This window comes from Tetrao urogallus (genome assembly GCF_951394365.1).
Source record: "Tetrao urogallus genome assembly, chromosome: 1".
Taxonomy (NCBI): domain Eukaryota; kingdom Metazoa; phylum Chordata; class Aves; order Galliformes; family Phasianidae; genus Tetrao; species Tetrao urogallus.
The window spans coordinates 111616750-111637197 of record NC_136813.1 but is presented as its reverse complement, the minus strand read 5'-3'; the positions used below and the strand labels follow the sequence as shown (position 1 = coordinate 111637197).

At 41.6% G+C, this 20448-nt stretch overlaps 1 protein-coding gene across 1 annotated transcript in view; it reads right to left on the bottom strand.

Annotated features, from left to right (window-relative positions):
• Positions 1 to 19643, bottom strand: part of GRAMD1C (GRAM domain containing 1C) — a gene marked incomplete at both ends in the record, with an annotated part of 50758 nt that extends 31115 nt beyond the window's left edge. The window contains 4 exon segments of the mRNA XM_079549591.1: positions 2380 to 2464; positions 18104 to 18232; positions 19448 to 19465; positions 19467 to 19643. Of these exon segments, the coding sequence (XP_079405717.1) occupies positions 2380 to 2464; positions 18104 to 18232; positions 19448 to 19465; positions 19467 to 19643 (409 nt within the window).
• Positions 19644 to 20448: the final 805 nt, after the last annotated feature.

Here is a 20448-nt window from a genome sequence, read left to right as displayed (position 1 = left end):
TGCAAGAGTTAAGTGGCAACATGTTATAGAGTAACAACAACAACAAAAAAATAATTATAAAATAGTAACTTTGCATCTGAGAGAAAAATGCAATATTGTTGACATTAATCGTTACCAAATAATTTAACTGTTAATTAACTCTGTTAATTGAAACTGTGCTTCAGAATTTGCTCCACTGCTTTCTAAATCAGTCCTGTGCAAGGAGGAAAAAAATCAAACCTTGGAAGTAATGCTATCTTCTTTTGTCTTACTTCTGTACTGAACTTCAACATTTTTAAATGAGGAAGATATTTCAGAGTGTAACTGCCTCCTGGGCTGACAAAGAATACAAGGATTTAACCATTTCCATGCAAGTGAAAGCCCTAATTTCTCTTTCATTAACTTGGAAGAAACTTGGCATGCAACAAGCATATACTGCCTCTCAATACTCTCTGCCTTGAAGGTTGCAAAAGATGAGATGTGAACTTGAGAAACAGCTACAATGCTGCTTCTGTATAAAAACAATGCTCAGCTCTTAGTGCAGCTGTTACTCAATGGTCAGGCAGCACAAATAGACTCACCTGCAAGGCAAGAAATAAAAATGGAATAAAATGCACCACTACAGGGAAAGGAGGTAGAATTTCACGCTTGTCATCTTTTGATTTTTTTTTTTTTTCCATGGAGCAAAACAGGCAGGTAGAGTTCTGAAGAAGCAAAGTAGTGATAAGTTAGACACTATAGGCCAAAACTCTTTGCCAGATGCCTCTCTTTCCCTACACCTCACATTGCACCACGCTCCTCACTACTCCTACTTAGAGTTGAGTTGTACTTCTACTCCTGCAGCCATGTCATCAGAACCACAGAACAGTTAAGATTGGAAGTCTGGAGGCCACTAGATCCAACCTCCTGTTCAAGCAGGGACAGCCATATCAGGTAGCTTTTGAAGATCTCCAAGGAGGGAAGCTCCATAACCTCTCCAGGCAACTTGTGCCAGTAGTTAGTCACTCACATAGTAAAGAAATGATTCCCAATGTTTAGAAAGAACCTCCTCTGCCCCAGCTTTTGCCCACTGCTTCTCGTCTGGGCATCAAGCACAACTGAAAATAGCCTGGCTACATTGTCTCTTTCTACAGATATTTACTGACATCAAAGGGATTCTCCCTGAACTGTCCCAGCTGAACAGTCCCAACCTCTCCTCCAAGGAGAGGTGCTCTAAATCCCCTAATCATCTTGGTTGCCCTTGTACTCTTTCTAGTAAGTCCATGTTTCTCTTGCACTGTGAAGCCTTTTGCTGGGCACAGTACTCCAGATACAACACGTAGAATAGAGAGAAAGGTCTTATTCCACAACTTGCTGGCAATACTCTGCTTAATGTAGCCTTCTTAGAAGCCAGGGCACATTGCTGGCTCAGCCTATGGATAAGCTACTTTGGGCAGTAAAAAAAAGTCTTTGGTTTTCCAAGGGTAATCGATTATTTTCCTTTCAATTACCAGTTTTTCTGTCTTCTAAACATACAGCTGGTACTTGTCTTTCAGCGTCTTGAACTGCAGGTGACCTCTATGTCACTCTCAGTCCCGAAATAAGCACCAGTCAAGGTGTCAAGCACAATGGTTCAGGCTTATTTCCAGAAAGCAAAGGAAATGCTATAGGCAATGGATGATCTACTTGCTTAACTGGGTCAATGAAGCAACACTCCTTGCCTTTGTATCCTCAAAACAAAGCCAGTACAACTACAGAATTCCTACCTTCTCTCACAACATCTGTAACAACTAATTCAACCATAATTAATTTCCTCTTCAAAGAGATAAAGAGGACTCTTCACACACTCAAAGGATAGGAAAATGAGTAATCACAATGCTTCAAGAGTTACCAAGTCAGTCATTCACTCTGAAAAGAACATAAAACAAATCCAGTGCTCTTAGGATTTACTTCTACCTCTGTTCTCACACTTGCATTGCACAATTCAATACAAGCATATTACACTCACAGGCTAAGCGCTCACCGTGATCTTACAGAGTAACCCCTTCTTCCCAGCTTGTCAGCTAACATGCACCAGTCACACCTTCACCACTTCCAGTGGGTATTTTGTCACTCAGTAAAAAGTAGCAGTAGTAAAAGAAACCAAGAAGCTTTCACCCAATATACAGATGAACCAGATAACTCTGTATATTTTTTTTTTCACTTCTCAACCCAAACAACAGTCCAGCTTTTCCAAAACTAGGCAGTACATGAAAGGACTTTGGGCCAGGCTTTCCCTACAGGTATTTGATAGTAGTTTAGAGATAGGAGAACAGAAAATGCTGAGCTACAGATTGAATATGCCATTAAAAAAAAGCCTTGGTACAGCTGCAGTCAGAAATTATCAGCCTAACACAAGAGCTTTTGGTGTCATTGTCTTACCTACAATGAGTCTCTCTGAATCTGGCAGATGAGAAAACTGCCTCTTGAATTCCTCACTCCTGTATTTGTAAGTGGAACTTGAGAGCTGCAACAAAGAACGGCAAAAGGTTAAACAAACAGATTTATTTTCAGCCATTAACTGTCTTCGTACTAGATCTGTAACTTTATCTTAAAGACCAAATTAACATCAAAGGAGCAATAAGGAATAGGTGGTATCTAAATGTGACAGTGTCTCAGCCACAATCTTCCCTTATACAAGACTGTGCTCCCAGAATTTAGGATAAGATGATCCACGCTGTACGAGGCCAGACACCGGTTATAAGGCATTACAGCTGCTTGATGTCAACCTATTCCACTCAAAAACACAAGACAGCCCTTGCAGGGCTAAGTCTCTTCTAGCATAGACTCAGTGAAGAGAGAGCAAAATCACAGCACAAGAGGTGCCAGAGCAGATCAGGTCCTCACACAGGCCACCAGCTGGACAGAACGATACCACCTACAGCACCAATTTCTAATTAGAGTGCCACTGAAGAAAAATGTTACTATAAAAAGGATTTTTGCTAGTTGCTATAACTAGACCTATAGGAATAAAAGCCAAAGCTTCCTTCTGTATGTACAGCCATCAGCACCACTCTGTCACTTCTTGATTATCAGACCCGAGCTACTTCACCATGCATTTTAAAATAAGATCAAAATCATTGATGAAAATTATGTGGTAAAGTCACAGCAGAACACATTCAGCCAGGTGGCCCTTAACTTCTCATTCTTATAAATCAATGTCCGTGCTCCCTTTCAAATGAAAAAACCTCCACATGTTCTCCAAAAACAACTCTGCTGTAAAAGCCCTATTTTTCACTGTACTAGCTTTCATTGTACATAATGAGGTCTCATTTTTTTCCCTAACAGATGTTCACCACTTATTCTAGGGGTCTTCCTGATGAAATGCTGCATAAGTCAGCATTTCAGTCAAATTATAGCTAAGACAGGCAGAAGTCACTCTCAAGCAATACAAGTTCTTTTGTTGCTGTTGTTTGTTTTTTAAACAGTCTGATTTCAGTTAAGCTTTTCTGAAAATCTTGACAGCATACAGCTGCTATTCTTCCTTGGAGCACCCTTCTCATTCTAGAACCTGGCATATATCTTAAACTCATTTCTGTTAAGAGATCAGTGGCTATTTATTTTCCGGATGGGGGAAGAAGGGCAGCAGAAGAACCACTTTTGACCATATAACCTTAGAGTATGTTTACTAGAAGACACCCAGTTTTGGCACACTCCTGCAGCACAGTAGTTGGTCAGTACCCTTTAGATACATCCATGGTTGCTTTTACAGTTTAGTTTTACAGTTCAGAATGCAACTCGTAGGCCTCAAGTACGGATGTTTAAGTGAATAAAATACACCAAGGACGAAGTTTCCAACTCAGTTTAGCTTTTAAAAGATACTGAGTAAATAATAACTAAGTAAATTATCCTAAATATTACCTCATATTACCTCTAATAACAGAAAGTCTTTATGTCTGACCTCAAGAGAGCACACACTTGCTGTCCACTAATATTCTGAGCACTGTAATGAAAAAGGCAGTGAGGGAGACAGAGAAAATAGATACTTCTCCCAAAAGGGGAGAGAAGGAAGAATGAATGCTTTAGGTGCAACCAACAGGGCTATCTGAGGCATGTCCTCTCAGCTGTATGTTTACCCCATTTCATTACAGCTATTTCTGAAGTTATAAGTGCTGTATTATTGGAGTACGTCATCTATTAACGTAGATGAGCTGTGGTTTCTTGGCCTTGTCACGTCATACTATGAAACACGCTTTTCACTGATCACCTGAAACAGATATTCTATGACTGCATCCCATCAAGAAAGGGTTGTTTTCAATTATTCTAAAGAAAAAAAAAAAAAGACATGGGAAAGAATTAAAAGCTACCTTGAATTTGTGAAGTTTCCACCTATAGTTGCAGAGATACACATTACATAGCCACGACTGTCAGACTGAAGTCTGAACCTATTCAATAACACTAACTCGATAACACTACTTCAAATATGAGAAGAGGGAGAGAACTCATCTGTCATGAGAACAGAAGAAAATTGAAAGTCTTCCAGTCTGACATACATAGCCATGTTTTAAAGGAAGATGAACTTTCTCAGAACTGAGCTATATCGAAATTGACCATTTCTGTGGTTACAAGACAAAAGGAATCAGGGAGAGAGAATCAAGATATTACAGAATCACACACACTTTTATACCAGTGCCTGAATCAGCCAGTTCAAGAGCTGTAAGAACCCAAACCTCAAGAATCTTGAGTTTTACTTAGAAATGGAATTTCTGTAGAGCATAAAACCTGCTACAACTTGTCTGAGAATCCCTTACTGCCACCGACGAGTGTTTTTTGTCACATGATAAGCAATAAGAAACACTCTTATTAATTGTACTTTTCTATGAAGCTCTTAGAATGTTTATGAAGAACCTGCTCCAAATCCTTATCTAATCAGCAGAAGAAAAATGAGCACATTGAAGCTTTTTAACCTTATCTTTTCCTTATTTTGTATGAAGAGTAGCTCACTTAGATCTGTAATTATTATGCGCTCAGCATGTGGCTTGGTGATTAAGACATCAGTCAATGGACTCTGGAAACAAAAGGAGCATTTTTAATACAACTGGGAATACCAATTTCCTTCAAAAGAAGAAAACAGACATCTGCATTTATGTGAATATAGCATCTCTCATATCACCACTGAAATATTCATAACACAGCAGTGTTTCAGGCAGGTTTGCCACCCCTCCAGGTTACAAAACTTACCATCAAATTTTAAAACAAGAAAGGCTGACATTAGGCTGCACTATAGAGCTTAACAGAGGAAAACAGCAGTTTTTAATACGTGTGTATTTCTAAGTTTAATTATGAGTCATCAGGCAAACACTTTGCCTCAGGATAATCTTAGGCATTTCTGGGCACGCTATATTTGATCACTAAGCAAACCATTAAGTCCAGTCAACAACATACTAGCACTCTTCATCTGAAGCCACAAAATACACCAGAGATCTGTAAAACAACATAAGCAGAAAAACCTCTTCAGCATCATTCAGAAAGTTTTATAAAGGCGGTTGCTTAAGAATCAGGTACTACCTGAAGACACTGAACCAAGATATTAACACACCTTGTTCAGAAATGGACCAGAGTCCAACTATATTAAGTCAAGTTCCAGAAATAAGGTCAACCTAAATAGGACTAACCTGAGTTATTTATATGATGAAAGCTTGTTAAAAACAGTGTCCTTTCACACTTACAACATCAAAGTGTGGACAATGCAAATAATTTGAGGCACTTAGGAAACCACGGAGGAAAATTAAGCTAAACCTTCTCCCAAAGGTACCACAAAAAAAGTTACTTGTCAGGAAATAGTTTGCACATATAGCTATGCATGCAAAGAGTCAACCTCAGCAGAATTGTGTACACATTTTTAAAGCATACTAATGACAATAATAATTTTGCATATGCTTTGTTAACATTTTGCCCTTGTTTTGAAACACCACAAAACTACACACGACCTGACAATTTGCAGTCTGTGTTTTTGACATGCAGTAGTAAATACAAAAAGCTGAGAACACAGGTCAGATGACCTCACTAAGAGTAACACAACTCGGACATCACCTGATTTTAAGAGATCCACACAAGCTTCCAATGAACTTCACAGTCCTGGAAACACTTATCGTCATGTGCTTGAGGTCATACAAGCTGCCCAACTTTCTCCTTTTATGTTCAGAAGCCTCACTTAAGCATCAAAACACGGCCAATGAAACTACTGCTTTTGCTCTCCAGTCCACAGGCAAGGAGAGTTAATGCTGTCCACCTCCCTTAAAGACCACCCGACGTGCTATTCCCCAAGTACAGACAAACTTGACCTATTCTTTCCTATTAAGTTCCAAGGTGTGGCTGAAAATAAATTATTTTTAAATCCTACATTAGCACATTAAAAGAGCCATTAATTATCCTTGGTAAAATATTTGCATTCTTAAAGAATGTACGGTTTTCTCCTCCTCCACTATGTCTAAAATTCTACTTAGTATCAAGAGTAAAGTCTCCAGGAAGACAACACAGTGGGAAAGGAGTTGAATTTTATACAAAGAGTGCTTAAAAAAGTCAGAAGTATTTTTGAAACTTATCTGTAGAAGGAGAAATGTAAAAAGCAATCCAACACTAATTTTTCCAAGTCTAAAGTTTCATTAGGCTATGAGAAACCTACCTATGTCAACAGCCCTGAACAAAAGTCTCATTTAGCAGAAGAATGCAACCAAACTAGGACTTTATTTCCTCCAAAGCAGATACAGGCAAAACTTACCTATAAAAATTGGAGCAATTCCCATAGCACTTTTGGGCAGTGGTCCCTCCACTGAGGCTAACAAGCATTTTCAACTATGAAGCACCAATCCCACGACAGTCATTTCTTCAGTCTAAAAAGCTTCATTAGAACCATCCAATCTAACCTACAAAGCACAAGCCACACCTTTTCTGCTAAAACCCCTGCTTTAAAATTGGAGCTGTGATGATTAAATTTCCTCTTGGGAAAGAAAAAAATTACACACTCACTTTATCTTCTTGATATAAGAAGTATCACCACTGGTGGAGAATCTATCCTAGCTACAGATTGAATGTTACCTTCATCTTGTGAACTGCTGCAAGAAAGCTACCCTCTATCTTCTTTTGGAAGATATTAAGTTTCTCTATTCTATTGCCAGGAAGATTTTTTTTTCAGACTTGTTTACATGCTCTATTGAATTCTCTCTTACTTTCAGTTTGCTTCTTTAGCTGTAAGCTACTGAGATACACACAACATTGCAGGCATCACATCAAACACATATATCCAGGGCTCATGTCTGCTATTAGGCAACACAGTGGAAGCTCACTGTTCACATGACGACTAGACTCGCTTATATTTCCAGGATCCTGGGACAGTTTTCTATTTCTTCTGAAAATGAGTGCGAGGCTGTACTTTGAATGCCAGACTCGTTCTACAATTCACCCTATCAAGGGCAAACAGCACAGATCCACTCCTCTACAGTGATCCAGTTACACTAATCAGACCTTAACAGAATCACAGACAAATCTTGGGTTAGAAATGACTTCCAAACTATTGAGTGCTCTTAAGCTTTACTAACAGTAACTTGCTGCTAACAAAGATATTAAACCTGCACAGAGAAAGCACTAGTCACTGGACTTCAGGTGACTTACTGTGATGTGTACAGTACATTGTGTACTTTGGGACTCAGTGTGTACAGAGTCTACTTTTTTTTTTTTTTTAAATAAGGAACTATTTGATCTTACCTCATTATCTACACAGTTTTATTTAATTAATAGGTCATATGATTCGTATCAAATAAGAAGAAAAGCAAGTTGCTAGGGCACTTTAACCATTATAATTTATAGGTATCTGCTCCCCACAAAATCCCATGCTCTCAAGGAAATGGAAACTAGCTCAATCACAATGGGAAGGAAGAAGAGTATAAGGAGCCTAAACTATTTCACTTGCATTCATTTTATGCTCTTCTTCACTCACTCATCTTCTCTGGCAAGAAGAGTTTCCTAAGCACACAGCATTCTTTTTCTGAGCTACTGGCAGACCCATGGCCCTGCACTGGGTTGTTATGTCCCCTTCTGTGGACCAGCCCCATTCTTATTTGCAGAGGCAGAATGAGAAACAGGTTTTAAAAATTTTTTAGTGCCTGAGCAGAGAGCAAATCACTGTCAGTCTTGTCCTTCCATAGCATCTGAGTATAGGAAGAGAAATTCACTGCGCTGTACGCACCTCCTGTTGGAAATACACCACATAACATCTCAAAGAAGGGATATTAAAAGAGCAAGGAATCAAGTTATTTTCCAGGTTTTTGCTTTAAAAAAAAAAAAAAAAAAAAAAAAAAACAACAAACAAACAAACAAACAAACCCACTAAGATATCATAAGCAAGGCAGTTCCTAGTTCCCCTTAAAATAAGTGTTAGTAATATTAAATAGTTTCTAGAGAAGTATAAGACAGGCACAGAAAAAACGATCACTGATTTTTTCTGCTTAATATGAGTAGCTTCCAAAATTACACATAGCAAGAAAATTGAGGCATTTCATTATGGAGAGCTTCCATGATACTGGACAAACTCTCAAGAAGTCTTTGAAAAACATTCAGTGTCATTAAACCGGCTGAATTAGGTACTTCTGGAGCAAGACTAAAAACTGGGTCAAGTACATTAGAAGCTCTGTGTCATGTCCCCCAGCCTCATCAGTTCACCCACTAATGCCCCACATCTCAAACAGCAATCCAGCCCTACCTAGCTCCACTGCAGGCATCAAGCCCTAGTTGACCTGATGCAGACTAAAGCACCACATTTCTGAAAAGCAGTTCCTCTTGTCTACTCAAGAGGAAGGCTGTATCACAACTGTTTACCATGTGGTGTGATATGAACACAGCTGGCCTGGAATCCTGCTCACAAAGGCCTGATTGTCTCTTGTATTCCACCAACCACCTTCTCCTTTCAAGAGCAGGACAGAAGGTTTCGTGCTTGGTAGGTGCCTATACAACATAAATATCAGATCATGTTGGAGCACAACTTGGAAAACAGTCTATGAAGTCCAAAACCGAAGTCATCATAATTACAGTTCCCACAGACAAAAAAATTCAGCACCACGCAAGTTACAGCAAACTACATTGCTAATGCCAGGCTACACAATTAAATCAAAGCTGCAATTTTTTGTAAAAAATAAAAATTGAAACCTGGCTTTTTTCCAAAGCAGAAAGGCAACTCAAAGGTTTGATATTAAGAGATGGGGGATAAAAGATCTTCACAGATGCACAGCTAACTAAAGATAAGTTTTCTACTTCTCCTCCTCCCAACCCCTCCTCCCCTGCGCCCAGTAACCACCAAAGAATAGTAGGAAGAATCTTGAAACAAAGTGTTTCAGTTCAGAACTTGTGAAGACCTCTGCAAAATTCCTCCTTCAGGACTCCTTTCAGAATCAGCTTAGTTTCACCAGCCACAATATATCAGGGAATTAGGACTCAGCAAAAAGCTACTCTAACAAGGTCTATATTTAACCTTATGGGGCTCTATTCTCTGCTCAATAAAGAAGCAATTTAACTATGCACATTACCAGACCAGAGCCTAGTTTTCATGAGAGCCTGCTATCCAGAGGGAGCAGAGCCTACTGAATAATGCATCTTGCCAACACAAAAGAAAATACACTTCAAGCACACAAAAAACAAAGCCTGCTGGGAACACATTACAGATGGAAATGCCTTCTTATCAATATGAGAGAGCTTCTTATCATAAGGAACACTATAAACTTCTCCTTGGGAAAAAAACAAAACAAACACAACCACACTGTTTAGATTGAAAATACTCCATGCTTACTCTGAAGCACTTGCTTTGCAGTGTTTAGTATTTTCTTTATGCAAGGAAGTGTTCTGAACCATTCCTAAATGGCAATATACTTTCCTACGTCAATGTACTTTCATAACTACTCTGATTTGGATGCAAAGTCTCAAGTCTGACATGTACAGCAAGGAGCAGAGCATATGTTCAATTTCAGAAATAAAGCTGACTGAAGCATGAATCTAATGTAAAGGCAGAAGAAGTGCATGCCTACACATACCTCCTCCTCTAGCTAACTGCAGCCCAATCCAGTCCTGGCCAACACTCAGGCAGTCTCCGCAGCTCTCTTCTCCTCACCCACTCTCTCAGAGCCAGCGCTGGACACCAGCCAGCAGCACCAGTTAGCTTTCTGCCAGCCTCTGCTCACACACCAGCAGGGAAAATGGGCAGAAACACACTGGCTTTGCAGAACTAGCACAGAAATGCTACAAAAAGAAGTCAAATCTTAAGGGGAATGAGGCAGCAAAGGGGAATTCATGTAAAGCCACTCAGTTCCAACCTGAAATGACCATAATCTTAAAAAGACTTTGGAACGCAGACTGAAATTGCATAGGTCACTTCAAGTTCACAGAAGTCCCAAAGGGGACAGCAGAGGAAACTACCATCACCAGGGAAACATCAACTCTGAAAGGAGCACTTGGTCCTCAGTGCTCCTCCTCTCTGCATCAGACAGCTACAATCCCTGTACCAGCTGCACACAACTCTTAAAAGACAGACCATGTCTACGCCACTTAACTTAGTATGTGACCAAACCTAGGTTGGCACAACACCCACTCTTTGCCTGCTTCTTTAAGTCTTCACACCCTTGCTAAGAAGCCTCCTCAGGCAGAGCTCCAGAGGATCAGAGGAGAAGACTGATGCATGCTTCACACAGGGCCAAGCTGCCAAAATGAGTACACTGCTGCCTGGAGCTCAGCTCTTCACAGGCATAGAACAGCTGCTGTGAAGTTATAGGGCTATGCATACCCAATAGGACTCTCCACTTGCTCCCAAAAGGGAATAGTAGGCCCATAACTACTCTATTTCCTTTGTGCTCCCTATGTTTTTCTGCCCATCCCATCTAGGGCCTGCCTGTTGCATTTCTGCAGGTAATGATGTGAAGTCAGGCTTTGACTACCTCTGCAGAGAGATGTTCTGGAAGCAAAACCCAACTGTGAAGAAAAGGATGGGCTGCTTGTGAGCATCACTTGCTGCCAGCAAGCCATTGACGTATGGAGAGTCTGCATAGCCCTTTTTGGCTACACATCAGCCATGCATCCCCAGCTTCAACATTCTGTCCAAAAAGCTACTGTAATACTCATAAGGTTTCAAAGACAAAAGACAAGAGGCAGATGACCTTGTGACACTGTATAAGAGTCTAGGCTGTGAGTGAGAAGATACGCTTGAGCACCTGGCTGAAGATGCAACTAATGACTCACCAAAGCGACATCCCTCTCCTAGTGCAGTGCTACTGAGGGAACTGAGAGAAAAAAAATATTGATCTCAGCACATTTTTATCATTCTAACAACCAGATTGAAATCTAAATGCCTGCAGGAGAAGACAACTGAATACAATGGGCACATATTTCCAGTCATTTTACAAACCACAGATACACACTGCTCTTAAGCACTCATCTTTGTGCACCTACTAGGGTGGTGACGTTTTGGATGGCACACAGTCCCCTTGTCAAGATCAGCTGCATGAGCAAATAGCATGAACTGGTTTCACCAGAAAAACAAGGCAACTCTTCTCCCTTCCCAAGGCAAAGATGAGACACGTCACAGGGAATCTCAAGGTTCTATAAGAGCAGCAAGGCACTGAGAGGAAAAGCTATAAAGGAAAATATTTGCTGGCAATTTCTTTCTCATAGGAAGACCAGGGGACCTAAAGTGATCTCAGAAAGGTATTGCCAAACACTGGATGCCAGTGTGATTCAGATCTCAGAAGCAGCACGAGTACAAAGAAATTTAAGGGCATTCATTTCCTGTTGATAAAGTGAAGTCACCATCTGATTAAACACCTAAGCATGGAAGTTTGACCCACCTCACAATAAGGCTGGGAACATCAGTTTCAACTATAATTATTTATATAACTACTACAAAACATCTCTGAGATGAGATGAAACACTTTGATTTCTAAAGATGAAAGTTAAGCAAAGATTTGGACTCTTCCATAGAAAAAAAAAAATACCTTTGCCAGCTCTGAAAAGAAACCCAATGTGCTTTTAGCTTTCAGGAAGCAAGATCTGATTTATTCAGCATCCTCACCAACACGCTGCATTGATTGGCAACAACTTCTTTAGATCTGGTAGTAAAGTTATGCCTATAACGTTTCTTCTGGAGGTGATGTTTCACACTGTCTCCCCAGTACACCAATAGAAGTCAAATTGACAAGGGTGTTAAGTGCCTATCCTCATTTTGGTTTAGGAGAAGTTTGTCAGTCTGTATATTTTCCTGATTACAAAGATGTAATTAAAAGATTCAAGTAATCCTTTCCCCCTCATACTTCAGTTGTTCTTTTCCACCCTTACTTTGCCAGAACTGGACTCTGGCACTTACAATTTGTATTTTGGGACTACAACTGAACTTGTATACAAGTCAGAAAAAAAAGGTGATGACTTCTCAAAAGATTAATTCTGCTTTCCCTTAGCACAGATGCATTAACTGACCTTTGTCATTTGCTTTTCAGCAACTCATAGAAGGATATATAAATATTTTGGATCAGGACAATAGTGAGAGATTGCAGAAGTGTATTAGACTATGTAAATGGCTGTAGTTTATGCTATAGTGAATGCAGAATACTACAGCAATTACAATGTTGTAATTAACAGTGGTCATCTCATTTAGCTAATGAGTAGTTCTACTGCATCTGAAATTGCATGAAAAATAACACTGAATTAACCCTAAAGATATTTTTCAGATATCTAATTTGACTTCCTTTTCTGCCTCATAAGTCAAATGCAGATTCTACCCATTGCTACATTAAGAGCTGCTACTGGATTTGATCGAATCACTCTCACCAGGAGAGAACACAGTTTTTCAACTTTATATAAAATGGAATGTAAAGGGTCAGCTATCAGAAGACATTTTTGTCAGTATAGGCTAAGCAGAGCTACGGAAGCTTAAGTATGATCACAATTTATGATCACAGACTTCCACTCGCTCTAAACAAGGGCTGATATCTTGAGTTCTGCTGGGCAGAAATAACAGAAAACAGGGGGAGTTGACAAGTCCCACAAGCAAGCTGAAGTTCTGAATGACTCCCATTTCCTTGAATTTCAGGGAAAGTGGGAGTGGAAGGGAGGGAAGGAGAACAGGTGTGTTGTGATCAGATTGCATATCTGTTACCACATGATCAAACTTAAAAGCTGTGACAGAAAATCCCAATTTACTGCCTTCACAAGCAATTTTCAGGAAGCACTACTCAGAAAGCACTTTTATTCCGTATAACTTCTAAAATATGGCTGATATCACTAACGAGTATTTACATAAAGAGACATAACCATCTGTTACATAGGATGAGACAAAGTATGATTTCCAGAGTCATCATTAACACCAAAACCATTTATTCATCCTGAACATTTTTACGCTTTTAGAAAGGTAAGTCCGTGTCCCAAATCATCTCAACACCTACATGAGATTCCAGATTGATTTTTTTCTCTTAAACGCTTCCTAGAGATTTTTCCACCAGTCGTTGCTAATGACTTAAGTGCAGCACTACACAACCACACATGATGTAGTTCTGTTTATCTGTCCTCTTCCCTTCCAAAAGGATCCTAGAAGAGCTTCTGTCTCTTAGAGCTCTTTTAAAGCTTTCACTCCTCAAACTGTGAGGCTCTTTTCCATTAAAAAGATATGATAATTCAACCAACACTCTATTGATTTTCTAAGCGATGCTGCACTTCCAATTGTTTTGTTTGTAGTGACCTAATAAATAGATCACACGAATCTGAAGTATTTTCTTCCTGATCTGTTAACTATGCAGTTAATTCTTCAGATGAGTGTGACAATACATGTTGGATATAGCTTTAAACCACTGTAGCTGGGGAAGGCATATTTGGACAGGGTACTAACTGCCAGACTCTGTTCGGAACAGGCTGAAACTCTTTGGCAGACAGATCTATTCCAGGGCTCGCTTTGGAGCTCCATCAACAACGAGCAATTCCCAGGATGAAAATAAGCAATGTGGGGGAACAACCACCAAATAAACAAACAAACCCCACAAACCTAATAAGCAATGTGCAAGGGCCAGTTAGAAATACAATTTGCCTTTTCCTCGCTCTTTTAAAATACTGCTATAAGCAGTGTTATCACAGGGTTAAAAGCATCTATTCTAGAGATTCCAGGTAAGTCAACACAACTAAAAGGGCTAGAAATAAAGAAAAAGCTATTTGTACCAACATTATGGCACTTCAGAAGAAAACAACGTAAGCTTAAGATTTTTTATTTTTTATTCTCTTCTACATCTAATTCTTGTTCTCCTGACCAGAATGCTTTATACCAGCAAATAATGAGGCAACTAAAAATCCTCCCCTGATGTCACAAGCAGAGATGTCTCTTCTTCATAAGCCAAGCATTCAGAGGTACAGATGAACAGAAAGCTTTATTTAGAAAAAGAAAGTATCATGTCAAGTACGCAACATTGGAGATGAAGTGACTAGAGGACCTTAAATAGGAGACTGCCAAAATATATTTACTGATACAACAAGCCCAATAATTCATCCCTAGTGTGAACATGAGTCTGCATAGAAAGGAGTATTAAACTATTTTTTGCATCTCTAGTTATTTCAGCTAACTCTTACCAGTCTCAGGCCCCAAAGTATATCAGTGGACATCTGTGCTGCAACACATTATCATTTGGATGTTATGTATGTATCTCCATCCCTCCTGTACAGGTTTGAGCTTTATTTACTGTATTCTTGAGAACATATGTGCACACTCCCATACATTAGCTCCTTGTATCAACTACATCCACACTTGCCAAATTTCAAAATCCTTTTCCAAGTCTTGTGCAACCTTGCTTGTTCTGGTATTATGAAAAATAAAAGATTTCCTGTTTTAACTTTTCCCTGCATCACTCATTTGCTACCGTTGTCACATGCCTTCACACTGACCACTTCTTTCAACATTATATTGCATTCAAGTTTTCTTCTTCAAAACATCTTCTACTACTTTACAACACCTCTCTTGCACTCACATTCCCAAGCTCTTAAACAAGCCTCCCATATAAAAGCATTTCCCAGAGAGATGCTTATTTGATTTCAACAACTCTTTCTACCAAACATTTTGTGACAAGGGAAGGACTTACTTTTTTATTCCTTCTTTCCATTGGCATTCTTCTTATGATATACATATATGAACTTTCTTTGACTGCTTATTAATAGAAAACAGAGTTCCCAGACAGAATATGCTCACTTTGGATGCAACAATCCTTTTCACTAGTTTCCTTGTCCATCTTTATCTTTTTGTTCATCACAATAGGAAAAGTCAAGATTTCCACAGATTTCTTCTTCCAAGGATGTTAAGCTTAATTACATTTCAACACAAAGAATGTAAAAAGGGTGGGGGAAAAAAAATAAAAATCAGTCTTGAGATAAAACTTCCAGATGATGACAATCAAAGAGTCTTTGGAAGTTAAGTTTCATTTCTACCTGCAGACACCAGAACCACATAATCAAAAACAGATGCAAGTCTTACAGGTTCCAGTAAAGAGGGAAAATCCTCAAATGAAACTTCCAAGTGAGCTTTTTTTCTTACTCCATGAGATTACAAAATTCTAGCTGGGGAACAGACTCCTGCCCCCCAAAAAAACCAAAAAACAACCACCAAAAAAAAAAAACTCACAACACCATGTATATATACATATATATATTCTCAAAACAACATTTTAAAAAGGTATTTATGAAAATGATATCCTCAAAGAAGCACTGCAAGCACTACTAAATGCTGTAAATCTTGTAGAAAGGATTCAAAGTGCTGCTAATTTAAGGATTGCTTACAGTAACTGGGAAAATTCATTCTCACATTTTTTCCAATAAAGCTGTCCAGACCATTCTTGCTTTAGAGATGGGGGGGGGGGAAAAAAAAAAGTCTGGCATAATAGGATGAGTTTGTTTTGTTCTCTTCTTTCCCTTTCTTCCTTCTCCCCACTCACCACAGTCAGGAGAGAGAGATTATAACCCAGAAGCTCCCATCAGAGTCTGCTGTTAACTGCATCTGCTCACAGCACATACAGAGAATTAATGATACCTGGCCTGACTTTCAGAGGCATGGCACAACAGTTTACTCCCACTCAAATCCATGAAAAATTGAAGTCAAACCAGTTAGGCTTTACCATTGACATTTGGCTTCCATCAGAGAAGCAACAATACATACTCAGGTAAAGAGAGAAAAAAAAAAAAAAAAAAAAAAAAAAAAAAAAAAAAAAAAGTGTCTGATGTCTGAAAGCAATCAAGCCAGGCAACAAAGCTGTTAGCTGGGTACACCATAGGCTATTCCTGCTACTGTAACAATTTCTTGGTTTTACTGACTCAAAGGTAGGAATGAGAGTAATAAATCCAAACCTGCCACATGACACTAAGATCATCCACAATAAAGTGTTAATGATACACACTTAGCCCACTGCAGCAAGCTGCCTTCCCTGCTATCACCTACACATCAACTGTGACTCAGTACTCAGGGAGTTTTAATGGTTTGTTTGTATACTTAAGCAGCTGATCATCAACTATGCAAGTTATTAAAACGCATTTTCTGTCTAGAAGAGGAGGGAAAGATGCCAATGACATAACGTTTTAATTAGAAGATGCAGACACCTTTTTTGCCTTCCTTCTGCGACATTCTGTCTAATGCTACTTCTAAGTCCCCTTGAGGCTAAGAAAAAGAGTAGCACTGCCTCCTACAAACAGATCAATAGAGGTTTTCTAAAACTAATCAGTGCCATGAACAGCACTGTTAGAACTTTACAAGCCACAGCACTACCTCACAAGAGAACTGTGTCAATATCTGCCTCTTAAGTACAAGGTCATATTTATCTATCCAGATAAACATGAACTTCAAACAAATACCAAGGCCTTCAAGTATAAATCTTAAGCAGATGGCAACCTTTTAAACACAGCAGAGAACACTTCCCACTTCTTTTTGTGGCTGCCAGAGCACTAAAGAATCCAGATCTCCAGAGAAGCTGTGGGCAGGCAGAAAATGGCACTGTGAGGACACACAATGTACCGAGCGCAAAATACGTGCCTAAAAGTTCCACTCAGAGAAACCTCAAGTTTAGTATATACTGGGATCTGAGATGTGAAATCAGTGTTCTCACAGTGAGAACATCCACTCAGTTTGAAAAGAAGCGATAAAAAGACACGAATTAGATTGATTAAAAAAGAGTTAGAAAACCCACAGTCCTGGTCCCAGCTCTGCTACTGACTCCCCATGGCCTTTAATCTTTCATCTGCTGTGCACAATGAACACCCTGATGAACTCATCAGGACAACGATGTGAAGGTCCAGTGGATGTCCCTGTGCACAAGCTAAGACACATAATTCACTCTGGGGTCACCTGATGCAGAACCTGAGTCACACTGTCAGATCTCGGAAGAAAGGAATCCAAACACCTCATGAGATCAGGCGTTACCACACCTGTTGCTGTATACAACACACAGGGCTCCCCCTTCCTACCCAACAACCACTCATCCATTGAACTAACAGTAAAACACATTGTTAAGTCCACAAATTACAAGTTTACTCTCTGTCAAGACACTGGGGGAAAAAAAAAAAAAAAACAACCACAAAAACAACCACTAAAAGCATGGACACAGTGTTAAAGATGGCGTTTCTTACTACATTCTCCACTGAAGCAGCACCTTGGAGAAGAGCAAAAGGAATCTCCCCTATCTGCTCCCTTTTGCCCTTCCTACTCACAAATTCCTTTTCTACAGAGTAAGCCTACCTTCATGAAAAACACATGCTTATCCAGCAAGAAACAGATACAAAGGAAGCTTATCCAAGACTAAGCATCAACAGTACCTTTCTAAAGGCATAGGGACACTGGATAGGCTCATGAACCATGCAAGGAACTGGGAGACAGGACTAGGCACAGAGGTCTGAAGTCCTGCCACTAACTTGATACATGACATCAGGTAAACAACCTCATTCCCTCTCAGTGTCAGCTTACACTTTAGAAAACTGATAATGACAAATTATCTACCTCACTACATAGGTGGAGAACACTTCACTAATTCATGACTACAAAGCAACCTGAGAAGAAGGGATATAAAGCTAGTATGTAAACACATGGATATAGATAGAGGAACAAATTGGGAAAAAACATTACCCAAAAGCTCCAGTCAGCACTCCAGCTATACTGAGCAGGAACCTGCATCTTTTCTGTGCACGAGCTGTGAGTCTCCTGTGAATCTGCAACCAGCTGGCTAGTAACACCATGATCCACTTCATCAACTTCCTGTGAACAAGGAAGCAAACAATGTCATTGGACAATGGAAGAGAATGGTCCTGAAATAAGATGTTTAACTCATATGAGAGCTGTGTGTTAAACAAAACTTGACATGCCAGATTTACCTAGGTGAGTGGCAGGGAAACACTCCCAACTGACAGGCTTTTAATTGTTTTTACAGAGTATGCTGTACTTAATCATTACTTACATTGTTATCAGAGTATATTATTTCCTCAGCAGCACCTCAACCTACACACTGAAGCCACACAGGCATGTAACACCAGAATAATATTAACACAAGACACCAGCACATGATATACAGAGCATCTCTAAGATCTGAAGGGCCTTTGAGTGAGCGAGAAAAGCCATGAGAAATCACAGAAAGGATGGAAAAGATCTCTGTGATCGCCAAGACCAACCATCAGTCCATCTCCACCATGCCCACTAAATCATGTCCCTTGGTGCCACATCTACATGGCTCTTGAACACCTTCAGAGACAGCGACTCCACCACCTCCCTGGGCAGCCTGTGCCACTGCCTCATCACTCTTGCTGAGAAGAAATGTTTCCTAATATCCAACGCGAACATCCCCTGGTGCAACCTGAAGCCACTACCCCCTCATCCTTCCACTATGTACCTGGGAGAAGACTGTCACCCCACCCCACACACACACCTTGCTACAATGAAATGCAGCGCTTCACAGGTAGACACTTCTACCTGCATCACTTATTACAAAAATAAGCACACTTTTGACAGCGTTTTTCCACCGGGGAGGTCACTTTTATTTCACGACAGGAAGCTGAGCCTCAGAAAGGGGAAGACACTTGCCCCAAGCCCCACAGCAAACTGGAGCAGAAGGAACCACCGCCCATAGCGGTGATCTAGAGAGGCAACAGAAAAGGCAAAGCCGCGTTCTCAGCCCCGAGGGAGCCCAGCCTCACCACGGTATCCAGCAGCCGTCCCGCGCCACCACCCCACGCCGGAGGCAGAGATCTTAACGCCACAGAGAGACTTCCCGACCCGCTCTATAATTCAGTTAAGCCCCGGGCACCCCGCAGCCAGTCCGCGGGCGGCCAGCCGGCGCCTCCCCGCGCAGCCCCGAGAGGAGGCCGAAGCCGCAGCGGGGGGCAGAAAGCTGCGGGCCCCCTCCTCCCCGCGCCCGCCCCCAAAAACTTTCCGGAAGGGCGGAGGCGTCCCCCAGGGAAAGACCCCCGCCGCCCCTACCTGCGCAGCCCTAGGGGGGCTGGCGGGATAGCGGGCCGACGGCCGGGACACGGAGCCCGCCGGCGGGGCCGCAGAAGAGCAAGGGTGAGCCGGCGGGGAGGGCGCGGAGCGCGGCGCTTACCATGGAGGGGGGCGAGAGCGGCGCGGCGCCCGCGAACTGCCTGAGCGGGGCGCACGGCGGGGCCGCGGCCGCCATTTAAAGGGGCAGGCGCCGGCCGGGCCGCGGGGCGAGGACCCGGACGGGAGGCGGTTGCCAGGGAAGAGCGGCTCAGCGGGAGGCCGGGCCGGGGCTAGGGGCCGCCCGCCCGCGTCGAGGGGCTGCCAGGGTGGGCGGAGAGGGTCTGCGCTCCCTCCTGCCCACACGCGCGCGGGTCGGGGTCAGCTTCACCGACGCTTTTAGGGAGCGTAGTGAGGGCTGCGCGGAGTCGGGGAATGTTTAGGAGTGCGGCCGGGGCGGATGCGGCTGGGCCGCGGCTGCCTCTTCTCCTGACAGCGGGAGGCACCGGGGGAGACGGGCGGGGCCGGCCCCGCGCCCCCCTTGTGGGTAACGGCCGGAGCGGGGCTGTGCGTTAAACGGTCAGCTCGCTCCAGGGGGACACCTACAGGGGGAGAGACGTAGCCGGGGTGGAAGAAGTCCCTGTGACAGATGTCCACTCCCAGCCGGGGGGCCCGGACAGGACAGCCGTGTGCCGCCAGTAGAGAGTCTCCAAAGTGTACAAGAAGGTGTAATAAAGAACACATTGTTTAGCTCTCTTTTGTTGCTTGCTTTCTTAATTTGGACACCCGAAATCCACATTTTCCTAACTCTTCTCAACGTCAGCCAGGGGACCATCTTTCCTTTTCATCCGAAAGTTGGAATTCTCTCTTAATCTCACTGAGTTATCCCATGTGAGAAGCTTCAACTGACAGCTGCCAGCAGCACCGAGAGCACTTTCTATTCCGTTATGACTGGCCAGCCTGACAGCTTTGCTCAGTCACGTCCTATTTAAGGGTGGATTCAC